The 20,595-nt window shown below is 37.8% G+C and overlaps 1 protein-coding gene across 1 annotated transcript in view; it reads left to right on the forward strand.

The window, feature by feature from the left end:
- Window positions 1–20,595, forward strand: part of LOC140478972 (cilia- and flagella-associated protein 337-like) — a 61,531-nt gene that overhangs the window by 36,382 nt on the left and 4,554 nt on the right. Inside the window, exons 12-19 of the mRNA XM_072572681.1 lie at window positions 310–408; window positions 1,987–2,157; window positions 4,586–4,773; window positions 6,116–6,313; window positions 8,185–8,357; window positions 9,331–9,440; window positions 10,734–10,880; window positions 16,877–17,018. Of these exons, the coding sequence (XP_072428782.1) occupies window positions 310–408; window positions 1,987–2,157; window positions 4,586–4,773; window positions 6,116–6,313; window positions 8,185–8,357; window positions 9,331–9,440; window positions 10,734–10,880; window positions 16,877–17,018 (1,228 nt within the window). The remainder of the gene's footprint in view (window positions 1–309; window positions 409–1,986; window positions 2,158–4,585; window positions 4,774–6,115; window positions 6,314–8,184; window positions 8,358–9,330; window positions 9,441–10,733; window positions 10,881–16,876; window positions 17,019–20,595) is intronic.

Below are 20,595 nucleotides of genomic sequence, written 5' to 3' on the forward strand. Positions count from 1 at the left end.
CATTTGAGTTTCCACCATGTCGCAATGGTCAAATAGCACTTAGCAATACCCTCTATTCCTGTGACAAAAGTAATGCCATGCACCGAGTATACTGCACAAATAAGCAATAATTGTACATTTGGTTACAATATTCATATCTAATAATGTCCACATAATTATCTTTTCTGTCATCTAGTAAAAGTTAAATTTGTATTTAGTTGATGTCACTTTTCCGCTGAAAGCAGAATACAGTGTATGATTGACGCAGTATTTTGTGAAGGACTCGCTATTTATTTAACTATGAATAACATGTCAATGTGGTTTCAATAGGCAGTTATGATGGTGAGATTGTAGTATGGAATAATAATTCTGAAAAAACATCATCTAGATTTCACCCAAGCTTGAAGAGAGCTTTGAAATCTCAATCAGGTAAATGTATACTTTCTATCTAATTTATGTCTTCGCTTGAACTTCTATTCCTAGTGATACTATGGATTGGATTTAATGGATGAATGGATGTGATGACAGTCTTGCCCATTGGCTGGAGAACTGGAGGGAGCTCTGCTTCACCTCTTTTATGAAGGCCTGCTGAATTAAATATCACTTAACTGTGCAGTACTGAGGCTTCCCTGGGGTTAAGAACCCCAAGGAGCACTTTGAGTACTACCAAGCAATTAGAGGCTAGCTGATCCACTGAATAGCGGCATCAGTGGGGAAGTATGGCTGCATCAATTCTACGCCCACCGATCCTTAATATTGTGACTGGATCCCAGGCCACAAGTCATTGATGGCTGAAGAGATTTCGTGGGGTTTGGGTAATGAGGGACAGGTGTCAGGAGTCAGGGTAGTGGGTGACTCTGAGCAGACTACCCCATCTCAATGCCATGGTCATTCAATCAGGCAAGCCCTGCCTAATTTATTAGGGCCGTTGTATTTTACTACAATTCTGCCAGCTGCACCCCTTTCCCCAACTCACTCCCCATGGCGCCAGGTACTCAAAGACTGCAGCAATTAATTCTCGTCCATCTGACAATGGCTCTGTTATCCAGTGTTTCTGATCTACATTATTCATTAGTCAAACAGGCTCTGACATATCACTTCAAGGAATATTCCTTTTGCTTTTCCAAACGAAACCTAAGAAACATATTCTGTCGAGGCTTTCTTCCACAGTGGCTTTGCCAGTGGCAATATGGGCTTTCTGTGCAGCTGATTTGTATTGACACCGGTAAATTTTACATGGTAGGCCGCATTAGTATTTTCCATGATGTGGAGGTGCCGGTATTGGACTCGGGTGAGCAAAGTTAAAAATCACACTTCAGATGATGCTCCTGTTCACAATACAAAGCCAGTATCAGGTGGGTGGGATATTAATTGCTGCAGTCTTTGAGTACCTGGTGCTATTGGGGTTATACAATCAATAGATACAAAATTAGTTCCATCCTTGGGGTGGGTGGGAATGATTTGTGTATATAGCAAAAAGCTTCAACAAAATTGGATAACAGACTTGCATTAGAATTTTCATGTGTGTCTTTGGCAATAATGATAGATGACTCCCTCTCATAGAGTCATACCGTATGACTCACATCCTTTATATATGTTTTGAATATACATTCCTTTAGGCTGATTTGGTTCTGCTATTCAAATGCTGTCTTCAACTCCAACACAAAATCTCGCCACATCTTGCTCCCTGGCTCATATCTAGTTCTCATGAGATGGCAGCAATGTACAGAATCCTTCAAACATGCCTTGCTGTAGAATTCTTCATACTTTAAAACTAAGCAAGGCTTGAAATTTAATACAGAATAATTAATTCATAAAACTGTGCAATAAATATAACTGCAAATAATCAAATTATACATATCAGTTCATCAAAAAACATGGTCATTTTTACTGTTATTTTTCTGAAATGTTAACTTCTGTACTGTATTCATTAAAATACATAGTTGTACTTCTTTTACCATAAATAAATATATGCTCTGCTTTCCTGACTCATCTATTTTTAAAAAGTCATTGCAGACTATCAACTGCATCAGCAGGAAGAACCTCAAGTTATTGATGATTGTTCTGCAGTTACAACCAGACATTCATTATTTAATGCTGACAGTGAGGATGATGAATTCAACTACGTTGTTTCAAGACTCTTCTTTCTCGAAGGCAGGAAGAATGTTTCTAGTACGGGTGAGAAAGCCCAGTGACTTTCATGTGTGCATTATTGCTACATTTATACATAGTGTATTTTTCCTTTGTGTTTTAATTGCTCCAAGTTTCAATTATTTGTAAATAGTACAGCAGTTTAACTTGTTTGGAAAAACAAAATTATATCATCTATATCAACTTATTTAAACCAATATTCCTTCCTGTTCTTAAATAAATAGACAGCTAATAAATATTATGTGATACAAATTACAGATTAGCCACTTTCTCATTCAGTGGGTGGAAAACAGTCAAACTGAACTTGAAGCATTAACTCGGTTACTTTCTCCACAGGTGCTCCCAGACCCCCTGAGTTTCTCCAGCACTTTTTGTTTTCATTTCAGACTTCATGTATCCACAGTATTTTACTTTTATTATTTTTTTTAAATTAACCATGTCGCAAAGAAAGAATGGGGTGGGTAAATAAAAAAGGGGAACAATTTCATCTCTCTTCACCTGAAAGCTTAACAGTTTAGTGGACCTCATCTGGAAACCTGTTGCATCGGGCAGTCTAACCCAGGGTCACAATGAGATTCAAAGTCATTAAACAGGGTGGATATAATCCTTGGGTAAATCTCTGTTGGCAGTGTTTATTCGAACTGGCCAAAAGAGTAGGACGGTTCAACATTAAATCTTATGAAAGTACTTTTGGCCTGATTTGTCACAAGAGCATTTTGAAACAAGGAAGAGGAATGTTTGGACTGTTGCCTTCACTATTCTGGGATAAGAAGGTCATGGCTACTCATTTTATCTAGTTGTTGAAGCTAAGTGCTGACAGATGCTTTTAGGTGTTACTTGAGAATCCGGCGCTTTCATGCTTGCATTTATGTGTGTGCTGTTCTGTGATTTCTGTTCTTATTTGTAGCAAATGCTCGTGAACAACATTATTAAACTAGATACAAAATTTGCTTCCAAATTGTTGTAATAGTAGTTGCCAGGTAGTCAATAAATGATGGTTCCCCCTTCAAATAAAATATTAGTTTTGACCTAATTGATGAATCTATGTATTTTTGAGATGTTTTATAATCAGTATAAATAGCACATAGAAAAACAGTGTTGAAATTTAAAGTTAAAGATCACACAACACCAGGTTTTAGTCCAAAAGGTTTATTTGGAAGTACTAGCTTTCAGAGCGCTGCTCCTTCATCAGGTAGCTGTGGAGCAGGACCATAAGACCCAAAATTTATAGCAAAAGATTACAGAGTCGTGCAAATGAAATGATATGTTGAACCAACCTAGATTGCTGTTAAGTCTTTCAGCTTTTAGAATGGGTTGCAGGTTTTGGTTCATTAATATGTAAATCCTAGAACTTCTTTAAAGTCACATTCTTGAGACAACTTAAGGTTTTATTTTAAAAAGGTGACATCTCAGCTTAGACAATGCATTAAAGGTGTGAGGTTAGAGTCTGTCTGTATTCCAATCTTGAGTTAGACTGGTTCTATTTCCAAAGTAGGAATTTATAAAATATTGCATGGATTGATCGCCTGCATTGACTGCCTGCAGATTGTATGCGTTTTGTACAAAGTAGAGTGCATCTGCAAATACAATTCTGCAAATGCAAATTCACCCCATAGACTTATATGTTTGTGTGCGTGCATGAGAGAGAGAATGTGTGAATGTGTGCATGTGAGGGTGAATGCATGTGAGAGAGTGTGTGTTTGCTTGCATGTGTGCTTGGTTAAGTGTGTGAGTGAGTGTGACAGAGTATAAACCTGTGAGAGGGTGTGTGCATGGGTGTGAGTGGGTGAGAGTGTATAGTGCAGTGTGACCTGAGCCCAGGGTCCTGGTTGAGGCCATCCTTTTCGGTACCGAACTTGGCTATCAGCCTCTGCTCAGCCATTCTGCATTGTTGCGTATCCCGAAGTCCACCTGGGAGGATTGTTACCTAAAGATCCGAGACCGAATGTCCATGACTGCTGAAATGTTCCCCAACTGGGAGGGAACACCCTTGTTTGGTGATTGTTGTGCAATGTCCCTTCATCCATTGTCATAGCGTCTCCTCCACACTGGCACCTCCACATCATTGAAAGTTAAAAATTAATTCTAGATTTGAAAATTGTAATTTGCATTTAATACTCTTTTTGATTAGCATTTTATTATTCATAAAATGGAAAATAAGCAAGTGACCACTATTTACTAGTCATTCGGTGAATTAAAAACTTCAAAATAGTCTTCACTTAATCTGTTTAATTGTGGAGAAGTGTTTTGGACATATCATTCCAAGGAATTCAGAAACACCAGTATGGTAACTTTTTAAAACAAAATATATCTTAGATGGTATTTTGTTTGTAATAATTTATAAATGGCACATCAAATGTGATGGCCCGTGTTGTGTATTTATTTAGATTTACAACTAAGTGTGGATTCCTTATAAGCAGTTGATATTTTTGAACTTTTTAAAAAAAACTTTCAGGTGGTGCAAACCTTGTAGCCTGTGGTGGTTGTGGAATTGTTCGCTTTTGGAATACCTTTAAAAGCCTTCTACTGGCTGAGTTTGAGGCCCATTCCAATGTAGCATCCATTATTATGACAGTTGATAAAAAAAGTGATTATCTTATCACTGGAGATGTGAATGGCCTTATTAAAGTTTGGAACATACAGGTAAAGAACCAATGTTTGCTTAATGTGCATTAATTTATTTCTGTGACCATCAATTTCTAAACAATGAATTAAGTGCTCTGAAAATTAGTCTCAGTTGCTGCATGCACATTGGTTAGATGCTAATTGAATTCGCATACATGTGCCAGCATATTCATTTATCTGTACCACCATGTTCTGCATTCTCTCACAATTAAAGGACTGTGCTATTTTTCATTTCTTCCTGCCAACTTGGACAAAATTCATTTTGTTCATGCTACACCCCATCTGCCAAATTTCTGTTTACTCACTTAAGCCATCTACACTCCTGTACAAATTACTTTTCTACCTATCTTAGTGTTATTGGTTAATTTTGCTTTGGTCCCTTTGTCCAAGTTGTTAATGGAAATTATAAAAAGTTGAGGTCCAATCACTGATTCATATGACATTCCACCATTTACAGCTTGTCAACCAAAAAATAGCTCATTTATCCCACTTTGTTTCCTGATTGCCAATAAATCCTTTATCCATGTACAATCATGCAGCACCTTCTCAAATTACTTTTGGAAATCTGAATACATCGCATCTACAGGTTTCCTCAAGTCTACCTTGTTTATTATTTCCCCAAAGAGCTACAATATATTAAACACAGTTTCCCTTCCAAGAACCATATTGACTCTGCCTGATCCCATTATGGTTTGTTAAATATTGTGTGATAACTTGCTTAATAATGGATTTTGGCATTTTCCGAATGGACAACTGGTCTAGTTTCCTGCTTTCTGTCTCCTTTTCTAAATTATAGGTATTCTATTAGCTAATTTACCTATCATTGGGACCCTTTCAGAATCTAAGAAAATTTAAAAGTTCACATTTGCTATCACCATAGCAACTTTATTTAAGATTCCAGGATACAACCTTTGACCTGAATCTTGTTTCTAAATCAGCTGAGGCGCTGTCTTCCCCTTTTAAAGATACAGGAACTAACATTGCGGTTGTCCAAATTGAACATTCACAAGCACAACCTAACCAAAGCAAATTGTTCATAAATTTGTGAACTTCAATGTTAAACTTGACACAAAACAAAAAAATTTCCAGCTGTCTTGCTAGCTGCTTATAAACATGATTTATTCTTCAGTACATAATTTCAATCTTAAATCATCTGTATCTAATTAGTTTTTCTTAACAGCATTCCATCCCAGAATGAGAAATATTCTTACAGTATTGCTGTTTCTGTCCTTTGTCTGGGCAGACAAGTGAGGTTTTGCTCATATATTAACATTCATTTCAACTAGAAGAGAATGTTGTTTTCCATGAGCTCTTCTGAAGAAGTAGACTACTAATTGTACCTCTGTTTGTTTATGATTAGGAATACTGCTTGTGTTCCAGTGACACTGTAATTAGTGAAGTTCCACTAATGGTGGCAGCAATGCAACCTCATAATGATTGCATCAGTCACCTTGAAACCTGTGTGCAGGATGACCATTTGCTAATTCTTTCAGCATCTGCTGACTGCAGTATTGTTTTGAGTGACATTACTGGATCAGTGATCGGTGTATTTGGACAGGTACACATTATTGTTTCTTTTAGCTTACTTCAGTTTTCGAGTTGGTTGTGTGTGTGCAGGTTAAGAAATGAATGCATTGCCACAATCTTCATTAGTTTTCAAGATGCAGTCCAATGTTATTTGTGTAAGATGTTAATAGCAATCAGAAAGTTTGGTCTTGCGTTGTTATACTCTCTTTCGCATAATGAAGCAGAAGCATTTTCATGGATTACCATTCTGCATTTACCAATTATCAAGAGCAAACAATTCCAAAATCTTCTCTCAGCTGAGTCAGCACTTCTCTGTGCACTGACTAATATGTGCATGCTCCCTATTTATACTGCTGTCCTATGATTATCAATATAGAATCAGCCACACTTGAGGAATGATGTAGAGGTGCCAGTGTTGGAATGGGTTGGACAAGGTCAAAAGTCACACAACACCAGGTTGTAGTCCAACTGATTTATTTAAAAGCTTGTGTTTTCGAATAAACCTGATGGACTATAATCTGGTGTCATGGGATTTTTGACACTTGAGGAAGCAAAAAGGTCTGCCTAATTTATTTCGTACCTTGGAGTTAATTTCACAGATTTAATTACTTACAACTAGAAATAGATGTCTCTTATACTTTGTGGCAAATACTTAATAGAGGTTGTGAATTATAAATGTAAAAGCAATCTACATAGTGGCGCAGTGGCTCAGTGGTTAGCACTGCTGCCTCAGTGCCAGGGACCATGGTTTGACTCCAGCCTTGGGTGACTATCTGCAAATTGTCCCCATGTCTGAGTGGGTTTCCTCCCATAGTCCAAACATGTGCAAGTCAGGTGAATTGGTCATGCAAAATTGCCCATGGAGTTAGGTACATTGGTCAGAGGGAAATGGGTCTTTGGAGGGTTGGTGTAGACTGGTTGGGCCGAAGGGCCTGTTTCCACACTGTAGGGAATCTAATATAATCAATTCATAATATTTAATAATTGAAAGAAAGGAATATTTCGCATCTAATATTTCAAACACTTCTAACTGATTTGGTTATTTTAATATGTATATCTATGAGGAAAATAATAGATGCCTGTGTTAACTTTTTCAGCAATATACATTGAAGATAGGAACTACTTGTTCACTTCATACCTAGCAAATACTTTAATCATTTTAAACACCTCAATTGAATCAGTACTTATGTCTGTTTCTGTGAACTTTGTTGTCATCCACATAGCTTAAAATTTATAGTGTTTCAATTACATTTTATCAAAGATGGTAGGTTTTTATTTACCATAAATTTTCCTTCAGTGCTAGTTTTATTTTTTCCAAGTCATTTGAGCAAGTCCTAAATAGCAAAATGTTTTGTCAAAAGAGCACATGGATTCGAAGCGTTGGTGGCAACTTGACACATATTTTATTGGCTAGAGAGGAGTATGCATTAAGGTCAAACAACTGGTATTCAGACCATTGCTTACCTTATTTCATATATAAATAACCTGGACTTGAGTATAAGTGGAACAGATTTGAAGTTTGATTTGAAGGAAGAATGACTTCCTTCTGTGCTGATAGATCCCACAAAATCAATCTTTATTGTGCTTAGTTACTTCATATACATATATATCACATAGTGATAAACTTATTGGTCACTGTCTCCAGATATTTTCTTGGAGACAACTGAAGAAGGTATCTCCACAGTAGACACAGTCGATACTAATAAATTATATTTTCAAGTAACCGCTTTCACAAAGGAAAAAAATTAATACATTTCAGGTCAGTTACAGAAGTGATGAGGAAATTAGATCAGTTATTTCATGAGCATTAAATGTAGATTTGTTATCTGCCAAATCACTTCAATGTTAAAATAATTAATGAGTCATTTTAAAAACATAATTAATTTGAATTACTGAATTTAGGATGAACACTGGCGAATTGGTGAATGTTCACCTCCATCTGTTACAAAGATACCACTCAAAACCCTCAAAGATGAGAAGACCATGGGTCAGAAGCATGTGAGAAGAGAAGAATATCTGGCAGTTTCAAAACACAGCATCCCCATTGCTGAGGAGAAAATTGACCACGAGAGCAGGTAGATTCACTATATCAAAAGAAAACTGGTTGGAGTAGGCAAGTCAGCCTCTAAAGATGCAATCAATTTGAATAATGCTAATTTGTGTCTTAACTCCCACTACCCGTTTCTCTCCAAAACTGTTAAGGCATTTGCCAATTACAAAAATTGTATTTTGTCATTTGCACTTGACCAAGCATCAACAGAAATTGATGGGGGAGAGAGAGATCGAGATTTACACTACCCTTTGTGTGAAGGAAGTCCTTCCTGATAATGCGTCAAGTGGTCAACTTCTACTTTTAAAGTTACACCTCTTGCTCTGGACTTGCCCATTGCAGGAAATATTTATTCTCTTCATACCTAGCAAGTACTTTAATTATTTTAAACACCTCAGTTGAATCGTTACCTTTTTTTGTGCACAACAAACTACAAAATCTAGTCTTTGCAATCTGTTCTGTAAATTAAACATTCCTGGTGAAGCTCCTCTGCAGATCATTATAACTTTCCTGAAATTCAATTTCTAGAACTGAATACAGTACCTGAAATGGTCTCTAACCAGAGGTTTAAAAACTGGAAAGTAGCTTCCAACCCTTTGTATTTCCCTGAGATAAAGGCCACCATCCTATTAGCCTGTTTATTTTCATTTGCATCTGCCCACTGGCTTTTAGTGATTTCAGTACTTGGGGCCCTCAAACTATATCTTTCACAACTCCTGTTCTTCATTTACAAAATCAATACTTGACCAGCCATATTAAAAGTTATTCTACGTTTTAATCATTTTTATAATGAAATACCAAGGTCATTCTTAATCTGCCACTGACATAATGTTTATTTTAAACAAGAGAAATGTTTCTTCACTGAAAGTATAAGTGCAACTTCTTAAATTGATAACTGTTTTAAAATGAGTTGCAGAAACATTGAACAATGCATAGTGTCTAATATAAAACGTAATATTTTATGTATCCCTTGAGTATTACCAACAATTTCCTTTTAGATCAAACGTATGGAAAAGTACAGTTTTAGGCAAAGTATTTCGAGAAAACAGAATCCAAAAGAAACCTAGACCACGGTTGTCTGCTTGGGGCAAATTGCGGAGCCCTATTGGTAAGTATAATCTCTGTATACTTCTGTACATAGTATTGTCTATGGGATAATCCATTATGATTTCGTACAAGTGAAGGAAAATAGTAAGTCACAACTAAATCAATACCGAGGAAAGAGATTGATATCCCACAACATAGATTTATGGCAGGATCTTATGAGAAAGTTTGGATTATAAATTAAATTTAAGAACTTATTGCCTTTCAAAATATAAATAGCTATTTCAAATGAATATTTTGCAATAATACATAATATTATTCATACATAATATAACTTACAGGTTGTTTTTGCGAAAGAAAACACTTTTAATTGAAAGCGTTTCACCAGCATACACAGTTTGTAACTTTGGAAGTTGCAGCAATGATCATATTTAAATTTATAGTGACATGTTCATCGGTTGAATAAAGTAATAAACAAAGATTCAAGTTAATTATTTAAAAATTGATCACTGACTAGTTCAGATTTCAGTGGCTCTTTAAAAATCTTAATGGATAAATGATTAAGATGACAGTCATTTACAGAATTTTAATTAGATTATTACATAATCAAATCCTACCATTATGTAACCTTGTAAAATATTAACAAGGCAAATTTGGAAGACTGGATAAAGTTTCGAATGCTACTTTGATGTTATCTGCACAAGTAACCATTTTGAATCTCCAAATACATAGCTTGCTCTTGCACGCAATGAGGTATATATTATTGCTATAAAATTAGATTTGGCAATTTCATGGAACACGTAAATATTATTACGTCAAAAGTGTTTCCTCTCATTTTCACAGTTGTATCAGTCAGTGAAAATTCATGTATTCATCAAAATACTTACTGCAATACAGCAATATTACGAAGGAGATGGGGAAAGCTGCATTATTGAAACATTGCAACTTGCAAGATTTATATAAATTTTAACTTTTAACCTTTACATGGGCTTATATCCAAAACTGCCAATAAAACATATGTTCATGCAAATAAGCAAATAATCTTAATTAGATGACACTATTTTCCATTTTATGCAACTCAGTTGAATTGTTGTTTGATACTGTATCATTGCAGTTTCCCCTTTAAATCAAATCTAACCTATTACTAATTCCAATTGTGATTGTAGTTAGAGATCAACAAACGTGCAGTCTTAGGTTTCCTATTTTTCTTTCAATATTCTTATTGTTTTTCTAACAGAATGATAGTATTTAAAGAAGTGTCTGCTTAAAATTATTTTCTATATTAATGAATGAACATAAAACTGAAATTAATTTGCTTTATTGTAGCATCTTAATATTATACAATAATATATTACAGGAACATTTAGTTGCCTACAAATGGAAGACTTGGAGAAGATCACTGATGTGCCAAAACCTAACTTTCTGCAGAATCCCCACAACTACTTTGATATAAATTTTGAGGAGTGTGATAATGAAACGTTGATGTTTCCTACATTTTCTGAAAGTAAGCAATTAATTCCTTTAAAGCATTTATAAATCAGTTTCAAAATGTGGCAGAAGTACAAGTTTCAAATTGGTAAGTTCACCATGAAGCTTCTAAATGAGATAATTTGCACTTGAGGTTAGAGGAAAAAAGAATCAGGAAATGTGACTATTCATGAAAACAATAACAGGAGTTAGTGGTGAAAAATTAATTGTTTTTATTTAAATGTTGAATTCATTCATATATCTATCCATATAAGTTAACATTTTGCATTTGGTTAATGTAACACCTGAAATGTTTGCTACAAACAATTAATCATATACAATATGTAAAATAAATGGGTTGATTTTTGCCAAAAATTGGCTGTCTCAATTTCTGGGAGTTTCATGGAAGGTTTCTTTTTGACTCTGCTAGTTTTCTCTTGCAGTTTTATGCTGCTCACCTCATTATGTTAGCTCCAATCTTCTATGAAGCCCTATACATATTATTCTCTGCTCAACAGCATTCTGGGATTTCAGGCACTGGTGCCATATTTAAACACCAGCTGTGTACCAAGTCAATTCCTGCCAGCCATGAATATCTCTTCACAGTACATGTCGTGGGAGAAAGAAAAAAGAACTTCTGAGGGCACATGGGTGCTATGGTTGACACTTCATTGCAAATAGAAACCAACATTTGTAACTGTCATGCTCATTTACATCATCATCAGTCTGATTGACTGCAATTGTAACAATAGCTGTGGCACACTCTGTCTGGAATGTACTCAAGATATCTCCTCTAAGCTATGCATTGGAACCTCATCTTCAGGAAGTTTGTCTGCCTCAACAAGGTGGAAGAATGGGCTGCATTGTTTCTCTGCACTGCTTCGGTCAGGAGGTTGCATAACGGAGTCACCAGCCGTGGCTGCAGAGGATAGCCTTTGTCTCCTAGTAACTATCTTTGAAAGTCATTCAGCTCTTGAAACAAGCCAGAAACATAATAGTTCTTGAGGATATAGGCAGCTTCCTGGTATAAGCCTGTAAGGTATGATACTGATGATCACATATGACTTGTACATTGACCAGATAGGACCCTTTTCAGTGGATTAAGCCTGCTGCATTATGATATGGTGCTCTCAATGTGATGTGTGTACAGTCTATAGTGCCCTGCACTTGGGGGGAGCCAGCTACGTTGCCAAAGCCTGAGCTGTAGCATTGACCTCATCATGGGGAAATGAGATTGGAGCAGAATGATCTGGCATAAGTTGCATCAATAACAGACGTAATACATTTGTGTGTTAAGGGTTGTAAGTTCCCACACTGGTCTCCAGTGGGTCCTTTGAAGTAGCCAGTTGCATAGAAGTTTTGTACAGCTGTTACCTTGATGGCTCAGTTGATGGAGTGTACCCTGAGATTTTGGGGACTTTTGTCCTAGAAGGAGGCCTGGAGGAGCAAGCAGTGAACTGGAGCCACCAGGTACCTGCTCTAACTTTTATATCAGGAATTGTCATCATTCAGTTTCTCTCTAGCCCATGGGAGAAAAGCAAATGGTATATAAATGAGATGAGATTCCCTTCTCACTCTTAAAGACTTGGGTAGAAATCAAATTTTCTCAATGTGAAGAATCGCACTTTTATGATCACACCATATTTTCCCAATTGACTTGCCATTTCCCACCTTGTTCAGGGGCTGAGAAATTTCAGTTCAATGTAACTGTTGTAAATATATAGTACAATGTAAAAGCAATATTTGGTGTTGATCTGATTAGCATAAGTTATCATTTTTCTGAAAATATTAACCATGTTGATTTGATCAAATATTGAAACAAGCAGAAAAACTAGTACCAAACTAGTTAGTCATCTTTTTCACATCTATCATTTGGAAACTAGCAATTACCACAAAATCAGTCAAATCAACCAATAAAGAAATCAAGGGTTGGATTTTCTGAAGAGTGGCAGATCACCACTCTGGCCCTTTTTGACATTGCTGAGAGGAGATTCAACTCTTAGTTCCCTCAGGAATGAGAAGCCTTACCTCCATATGACAGTTCTTTCATAATACAGAACTATCAGAGGAATGCAAACCATGGCCCATTTTCACAGCAGTCTGCTGTTATATTCTGAAATGTAAAGGAACTCTCAGCTATTTTAACATCTGCTGTTGAACATTAACGATGAAAGTTAAGCATAATGTTCAATTGACAGTTGCTCGGAGCCAGTGGGTGTGGGTTTAGCGTGTCAAATAGGTACAGGTGTAGGGTGCCATATCGGTGCGAGTGTAGGGTGCCATAAGGATACAGGTTTAAGGTGCAATATGTGTGTGGGTGTAGGGTGTCAGGTGTGTACAGGTGTAGGGTATCATTTGGGCAGCGTGTAGGATTTAAAGTAAGTAGGTTGTCAGGATAGTGTACGATTTGGGAAGGGCATAGGTTGTCAGCGTAAAATGCCAGATATGTAGTGGGTAGGTGTGAGGTAAATAGGGCGCCAGTTCGTTAAATGTCAGCTGGCTCAGGTCTGACACTGAGGCAGGGATTGGGTTGGTTTCATTGGTGGAACAGGAGGCACCTGGCCCATTCCGGCCAGAGGGGGTCAGGTTGGCTTCTGTAGCGTGACGGTAAAAGGTCTGGTCCAGGTCAGTTAGGTGAGGGAGCAGGGTCCAGGCTCGTCGTAGTAAGTGGCGGAGGGGAAAGGTCTGGGGTGTTTTTCAGGAGCCTGGAAGTATTGTAGTTGGGGATGTGAGGTGACGGGGTGATTAGACTATGTATTTGATAGTCTAACTTTTCATGAGACGCTATTTATTTGATTTCAGTGAGACCCTCTGAATTCTCTGATTTAGATGGAGACTTCTGGTATGTTCTAGGAGTTGAGTAATTGTTCGGCAGAATATTCAATTTCCTGGGCAGTTTGTTCAGAGTGTGTTACATTGGGGATTGCACGGGGTCACTGTACACAACTCTCATCTGTGTTGGAATAGTGATTATCTGACCATCGGAAAATTTGGGTCCAAATTTTCTCTTTGTCGCATTGATATCTATTATGTTGTAAATCTCAAATTGCTATGTTTAAAATTATTAAAATATTAAAATAACTATCCCTTAAAATAATAGCACTAAAGCTCAATCTTAAATGTTATAGCTGGGTGTAACAGCCAAGTAGTCGATGGGACTTTCAGTCATGGAATGGAATTCCCACAGCCCATCAAGTTCCACTGACCTCTGATGAGCATCCTATCCAGATCCATCTCCCGACCCTATCCCCTGCATTCCTCATGGCTAATCCACCTAACCTGCACATCCCTGGACAGTATGGGCAACTTAGCATGGCCAATCCATCCAGGCTGCACATCTTTGGACTGTGGGAGGGAACTGGAGCATCTGGAGGAAACCCACAGGGAGAATGTACAACTTTAACCCAGACAATTGCCTGAGGGAGGAATCAAACCCAGGTTCCTGGCACTGTGAGGCAGTAGTACTAACCACTGAGCCGCCATGTCACCCTCTTCCCCTAAAATGTAGTCAGTAATTTGCTTTTTTATTTACTGGAAAATTTCGCCTCTTGACCCAGCCAATGTTTCCCATCAAAGTATTAGGCTGCAGTCCCATGGGCCAGTCCAAGGAATATAGGAGACAGAGGGTGGTAGTGGAGGTTACTTTTCAGACTGGAGGCCTGTGATCAGCAGTGTGCCACAAGGATTGGTGCTGGGTCCACTGCTTTTAGTCATTCATATAAATGATTTGGATGTGAATATAGGAGGTATAGTTAGTAAGTTTGCAGATGACACCAAAATCGGAGGTGTAGTGGACAGCAAAGAAGATTAACTCAGCATACAATGGAATCTTGATCAGATGGGCCACTTGGCCAAGGAGGGGCAGATGGAACTTAATTTAGATAATTTAGTTTAATGTGAGGGGCTGCATTTTGGAAAGACAAATCATACACTTAATGGTGAGGTCCTGGGGAGTGTTGATGAACAAAGAGACCTTGGAGTGCAGGTCCATAGTTCTTTGAAAGTGGACTCTCAGGTAGATAAGATAGTGAAGAAGGCATTTGGTATGCTTTCCTTTATTGGTCAGAGTATTGAGTATAGGAGTTGGAAGGTCATGTTGCAGCTATACAGGACATTGGTTAGGCCACTTTAGAATATTGTGTGCAATTCTGGTCCCCCTCTTATCGGAAGGATGTCGTGAAACTAGAAAACATTTATAAGAATGTTACCAAGGTTGAAGCATTTGGATTATAGGGAGATACTGAATAGGCTATTTTCCCTGGAGTGTCAGAGGCTGAGGGGTGGCCTGATAGAGGTTTATAAAATCATGAGAGGCATGCATAGGGTAAATAGACAAGGTCTTTTCCCTGGGGTGGGGGAGTCCAGAACTAGAGGGCATTGGTTTAGGGTGAGAGGGAAAAGATTTAAAAGGGGCTTAAGGGGCAACTTTTTCACACAGAGGGTGGTGCATGTATGGAATGGGCAGCCAGAGGAAGTGGTTGAGGCTAGTACAATTGCAGCATTTAAAAGACATCTGGATGGGTATATGAATAGGAAAGGTTTGGAGGAATATGGACCAAGTGCTGGCAAATGGGATTAGGTGAATTTACGATATCTGGTCGGTATGGACGAGTTCGACTGAAGGGTCTGTTTCTGTGCTGTATATCCACCCTGAGAGCTGCCAGCCAATCAGAGGCCAGCAAAAGAGGCCAGCAAGACAATGGCTGTTGCAGGTATGACTCACTTAATGCCTGGGCTTGTTACTGGATCCAAGGACATGGGTGAATGATCATGTGTGAAATATTGCAGACTATGAGTTACATGTTTAAGGGGGCTCTTAGCAGGCTTTCCCTTTCCCAATGCTGTGTCTCTGAATCAGATACTGAGTGTTTCTGCTCTCCCTCCACCATCCCAAACTGGGAGCCTGCAAGCAATACCACACAGCCTTTCCATCCTCCCACACATTTATCCATCCCTTGGTTGGCTCCACTGGCCACTGGCATTAGTTGGCCATTTCATGGTGGGGCAGAATGCTCTCCTTGTCAAGCTCCCCGCCTGAGACCCTCCCATTGATTAAAACTACCCTCCACTACCTATCTCATCACAGAGGAAGACAAAGGATCCAAATGCAGTTCTGCAGCAGATTAGGATGCCTACAATGTTTAGCTCTCTTATAGTGGGAATAATGTAATAGTTCTTCAAATATCTGTAATGTATAGGAGTGCAAATACAGGGCTACTTATATTTAGCACAAAGCCATACATTAGTGTCAGCCAATATATTGATATTATAAAACTTTAAATTGTTTTGTGGCATGAAAGAAGTAGCTAAAAATTCCTATTGCAAAGATCACATGCTGCTGACTAATTTTTCAGTTTTTCGCTGCTCTGTAACAATGAATAAAAACAGTTTGTTGTAAATTATGAAAACTGTGTTTTGTGCTGAACAGGAAATTTAAAATGTTGTTAGTTTTTAATCTTTTTTGGCACTTAGGTTGGTGAACAATTTTCATGCATAATAGTGGAAAACGTCCTATACAGATATCCTAAGGTACTTAATCCATCTGGTGAGAGCAGGATAAGTTCCAGTCAGATGCCTGCTTTATTGCTCATTCAATTTTACCCGCCATTGATTTCAAAGTGTAAAATCAGACAGGATGTAAAATGAACAACATGCACACTCACTCCTCTCCCAATTCCAGCTTGGTGGGTCAGGTTAAAACCTGGGCCTTAGTACTTAAATCTTTTATATTTACTTAAATCATTTATTGTTGATTATAGCCTTATGACTAAACATGCTGAAGAATGAAATAGCGAGAGGCAGTTATGTTCTACCACAAAACTTTAGAAAGGTTATAAAGAGTGGCAATTACTCATATCTTTATCTAAGAACTGTTAAAATATTTTATACTTTAAACATTATCTGATAGCCAATTATTTGAATAAATGTCTCATCATGGTTTGAAATTGAGAAGTGTAAGTTGTAATCCTTATTTATGTCAACATAAAGCAATGTCATTGCATTAAGCATTCTATATTTCCTTGACATTAACAGCACTAAAAGTAGCTTTTGATGAGAAAAACCTATTTCCTAAAGAAATACTGGATCGTGAGCAAAACATGAAGCTTTTGGATAAACAGAATTTAAGTGGAAGTAAAGCTGCAGTTAAAAAAAATACTTCAAATGTGAAGTCTAGGTAAGTAATGTTTGTGCTATAATGCACTTCAAGTTCATTAAGATTTAATAGGTGAAGAACTGCTTCACAGTTACAGAACTAAAATTCTAAAAATATAGTGAACAATAAAGAAGTATTGTGCGTAAGGTTTGCAGCGATATGGGCCAAGTGCAGGCAGGTGGGACTAGTTTAGTTTGGGAACATGGTTGGCCTGGACTGGTTGGACTGAAGGGTCTGTTTCTATGCTTTGTGACTCTGTAAGAACAGAAGTTAACTATGCAAAAGACTAAAGCATAAAATAGATAGCAGAACGAAATTTGAATCTTTTACTTGATAGTAGGAACAGCAGACTCAAATCTGGAGAAATTATTATTTTATATTAAACCTTTTAAATGTACTACACTGATTCTTCCCAGTTTCTGTTCTGAGAACTATGGAGTTGTCTTACATGAATACTAGCTAAAAACAATGACTGCGGATGCTGGAAACCAGATTCTGGATTAGTGGTGCTGGAAGAGCACAGCAGTTCAGGCAGCATCCAAGTAGCTTCGAAATTGACGTTTCGGGCAAAAGCCCTTCATCAGGGCATGAATACTCACATGAATACTTACATGAATACTCACAAGACTAAGAGTTTAAATTTCCTCAGCTTTTAATAACCTGCAGATCCCTAACCAAACACTCATGATTTAGAACTTGCACAATCTAAATGTTTCTACTGAGGTAACATACTCCTTTAACTCCTCTGAGAAACTTCTTTCTCAAAGAGAAACTATACTTGCTTCTGATTGTAATCAGGTTTCCTCTGAACTGCCCTAAAAGAACATCAATCCTTGATTATTCTGAAATGAAAGCAGGTAAATGGCCTTCAATATTTACTCTACAGGGCATAACTACCACAGAATTAACCATCTCCCATTGACACTCCAGGTGTTTACAATCACCTGCTCTCAGATACATATTGGATTAGGTCACTGTTCAGGAAGAAATGTGACCTAGCTTTAATTAGGATGCCCATTACAAATGTAACAAACATCAATATTCTGCTGTTTTGAAGTCAAAACTCTCTATATATAATGTATAATGGAAAATAGGCAGGGTAGTTAGCAAAACAAGATAAAGGAATGGGGGAAAAGTTGCTGAATAAGGATGGAAAAAAGAAATGAAGAGAAGAGAATGAAAGAGGAGGGGAACTGACAGTGAATAGGTTGGACACATGAACCTAGAGCTAGGGTTAAAGAAGATAGCGTCATGAAAACTAGCTGAGGAACAGAGAAGGTTCGTAGAAGAGTTTGTGAAATATAATGCGGGTGGTAGCAGTGTATAAAACAGATTGCAGAGGTCGTTGATATATTTTGAAAAAGTAGCAGCAACACAATCTAAGCTGTCATAAAAAAGCATGTATTACAGCAGTCTGGGACATTGGCATGAAAAGGATCCAAGGCCCACACTCTTGGAATGGTTTAGTGTTTATCTGGGTGGTGTGATGGTGGCCAGAAGGCAGGACATTTTACCTAGAATGGAGAAACACAGGAATATGAGGATGAAAATGAGAAGCTATATATGGAAAATAAAGTTTTGCAGATAGCTTTGCAGAGACACTCTGTGGCCAGAATCTGCAACTGTAATAAGTCTATATTTTTATGGGCTCTTATACCAGCAGATCTACTTGAAGGAGACGAAAATTATAGGGGAAAGAAGATGCACCCATTTAAATTCCACCATAACTTTTTACTGGAGATGAAAGAAGATCAATGCACCATCATGATTTAATAAAGATAGATGTCATGGATATTCAATATTTCACTAAGTCTATATTAATAATTAAGATTACTTTACAGCTTTACAGTTTGGTGCTGGAATCAAAAAAGTGAATTCTTTTTATTGTGAACCTTGCTAGAGATTTTTTTGCATTGGGCTTTTGTCAAAGTATTAATGGTGTTAATTTTGAAGGGTCCCATTGAGACAGTTTTTTGGGTTGAAGGTTTTTTAAAAAATACTGCAATTTGGATTTTCAGTGTTAGATCCTTTCATTGGCCTATATATGTTAGAGAAGAGAGAATAGCAGAGAATACAGGAGGCCAAGCTCAGCCAGCAGTGCATGTAGTGGGTTTGTAGATCCAATGGAATCCTATTTGAAGCTCTGTGCAAAATGTCACCCCAAAAGCTCTGAAAAGCTCTGTACCATTTCACAAGTAGATCTGAAAACTTCAATAAATAAACTAGTGCTTGCTGTGACTTTAAAAAAAATACTTCTCCACCTCACTGTTTATTCATGAGCTAAGTCCAAGGACAATAAGTAATATCAGGTGGGCTCAGTCACTTTGTTTTCCAAGCCTTTGCCTATAATGGCCTATTACATTCTATGTTATTTCAGTTTTCAGAAGTGCCCAGAGACTGAAGAAGAGTTCTTCAGATGTGACATTCCTGGAATTAGAGAAACTTAGATATGAGGAGTTGCAAGGGAATCAGAAACACTAACTGCAAAAGTAACATTGGTTTATCAGGCCTGACACATTGTCGAGCATTTCTGTATGCATGGCAACCAGCCTTTTTCTATCTGTCAGCTCACTGAAATTCCCATTGGAGCCTTCTGCAACAGAATGCATGAGCGACCATGCCGTCCATGGAACTGACATTCACACTACCCTCTCCCTTGGCCTGTTGTGGGTCTTGTACCTGGTGGCTTACTGTCTGCATATTTCACCTCTAAGCTACAGTCTATCATTCACACAGTTCGGCCTCGGCTGGCTGAGAGTGTCAGGTTGCAAGATAATGTTTCTTTCCTCATGAACGTGTTGTTCCTTGAGGAAAGTAATCTCCCTCAGCACTTTTGTTAGGCAGTTCTTGGACATCTGAAAACACAAATCCACAAGTTCAGCTGATGGAAGATATTTAGCGTTGGGGAAAGATGGTGTATTACTACACCATCTGTAACTTGTACATCATATGTGTTTATCGATTGAAGGGAGTATGATATATGATATGGTGGATTAGGTCAGAAAACAGGCCATGGACTCTATTAAATCTGTAACAATGATATTTCCTCCATTGGGGTCATAGATGAAGCCAGGCCTATTCTTCACCAATTATATGGTGCTGCCTCTGACCATGGTGATCAAGTTCTGCAAAATGGAGAAGTGTATCAGTGTGTATAGTGCAATTCACTTGGAAGATGTGCCTATCCCATAGTTGAATAGCTGACTTTGTGGAAGCTGCTACAGTGCTCAAGGGTAAAGTGAGGCTATGTATATGAGAAATGAATTGTGGGTAATAGAGATTGTTGGTAGAAAAGTAGAGGGATTGTGATAAATGGGGTAGTGAGAGAGACTAGTGATGCACTTGGTAGGATATTGTGTGCGAAGATGCTTTCACTGTGAAGTCATCGAGTTTCTTGCAATGCTACATTCAGGCCCTTACAGTAAGACTGGTAGCAGTGACTACCTGCTTTCACTACACTCCTATTGTCTATTTGGAGAGGATCCTTAACTCCAGAAAAATAAATCTCTCACTTCCTATGGACTTTATGAATCAAGGCCTCCAGCAATGCTCATTTAACTGTTGGTTGTTTCAAGGTTACTCCTTGTCTTTATCTTTG

The sequence above is a fragment of the Chiloscyllium punctatum genome, chromosome 6 (assembly GCF_047496795.1).
Source record: "Chiloscyllium punctatum isolate Juve2018m chromosome 6, sChiPun1.3, whole genome shotgun sequence".
Classification (NCBI taxonomy): Eukaryota; Metazoa; Chordata; class Chondrichthyes; order Orectolobiformes; family Hemiscylliidae; genus Chiloscyllium; species Chiloscyllium punctatum.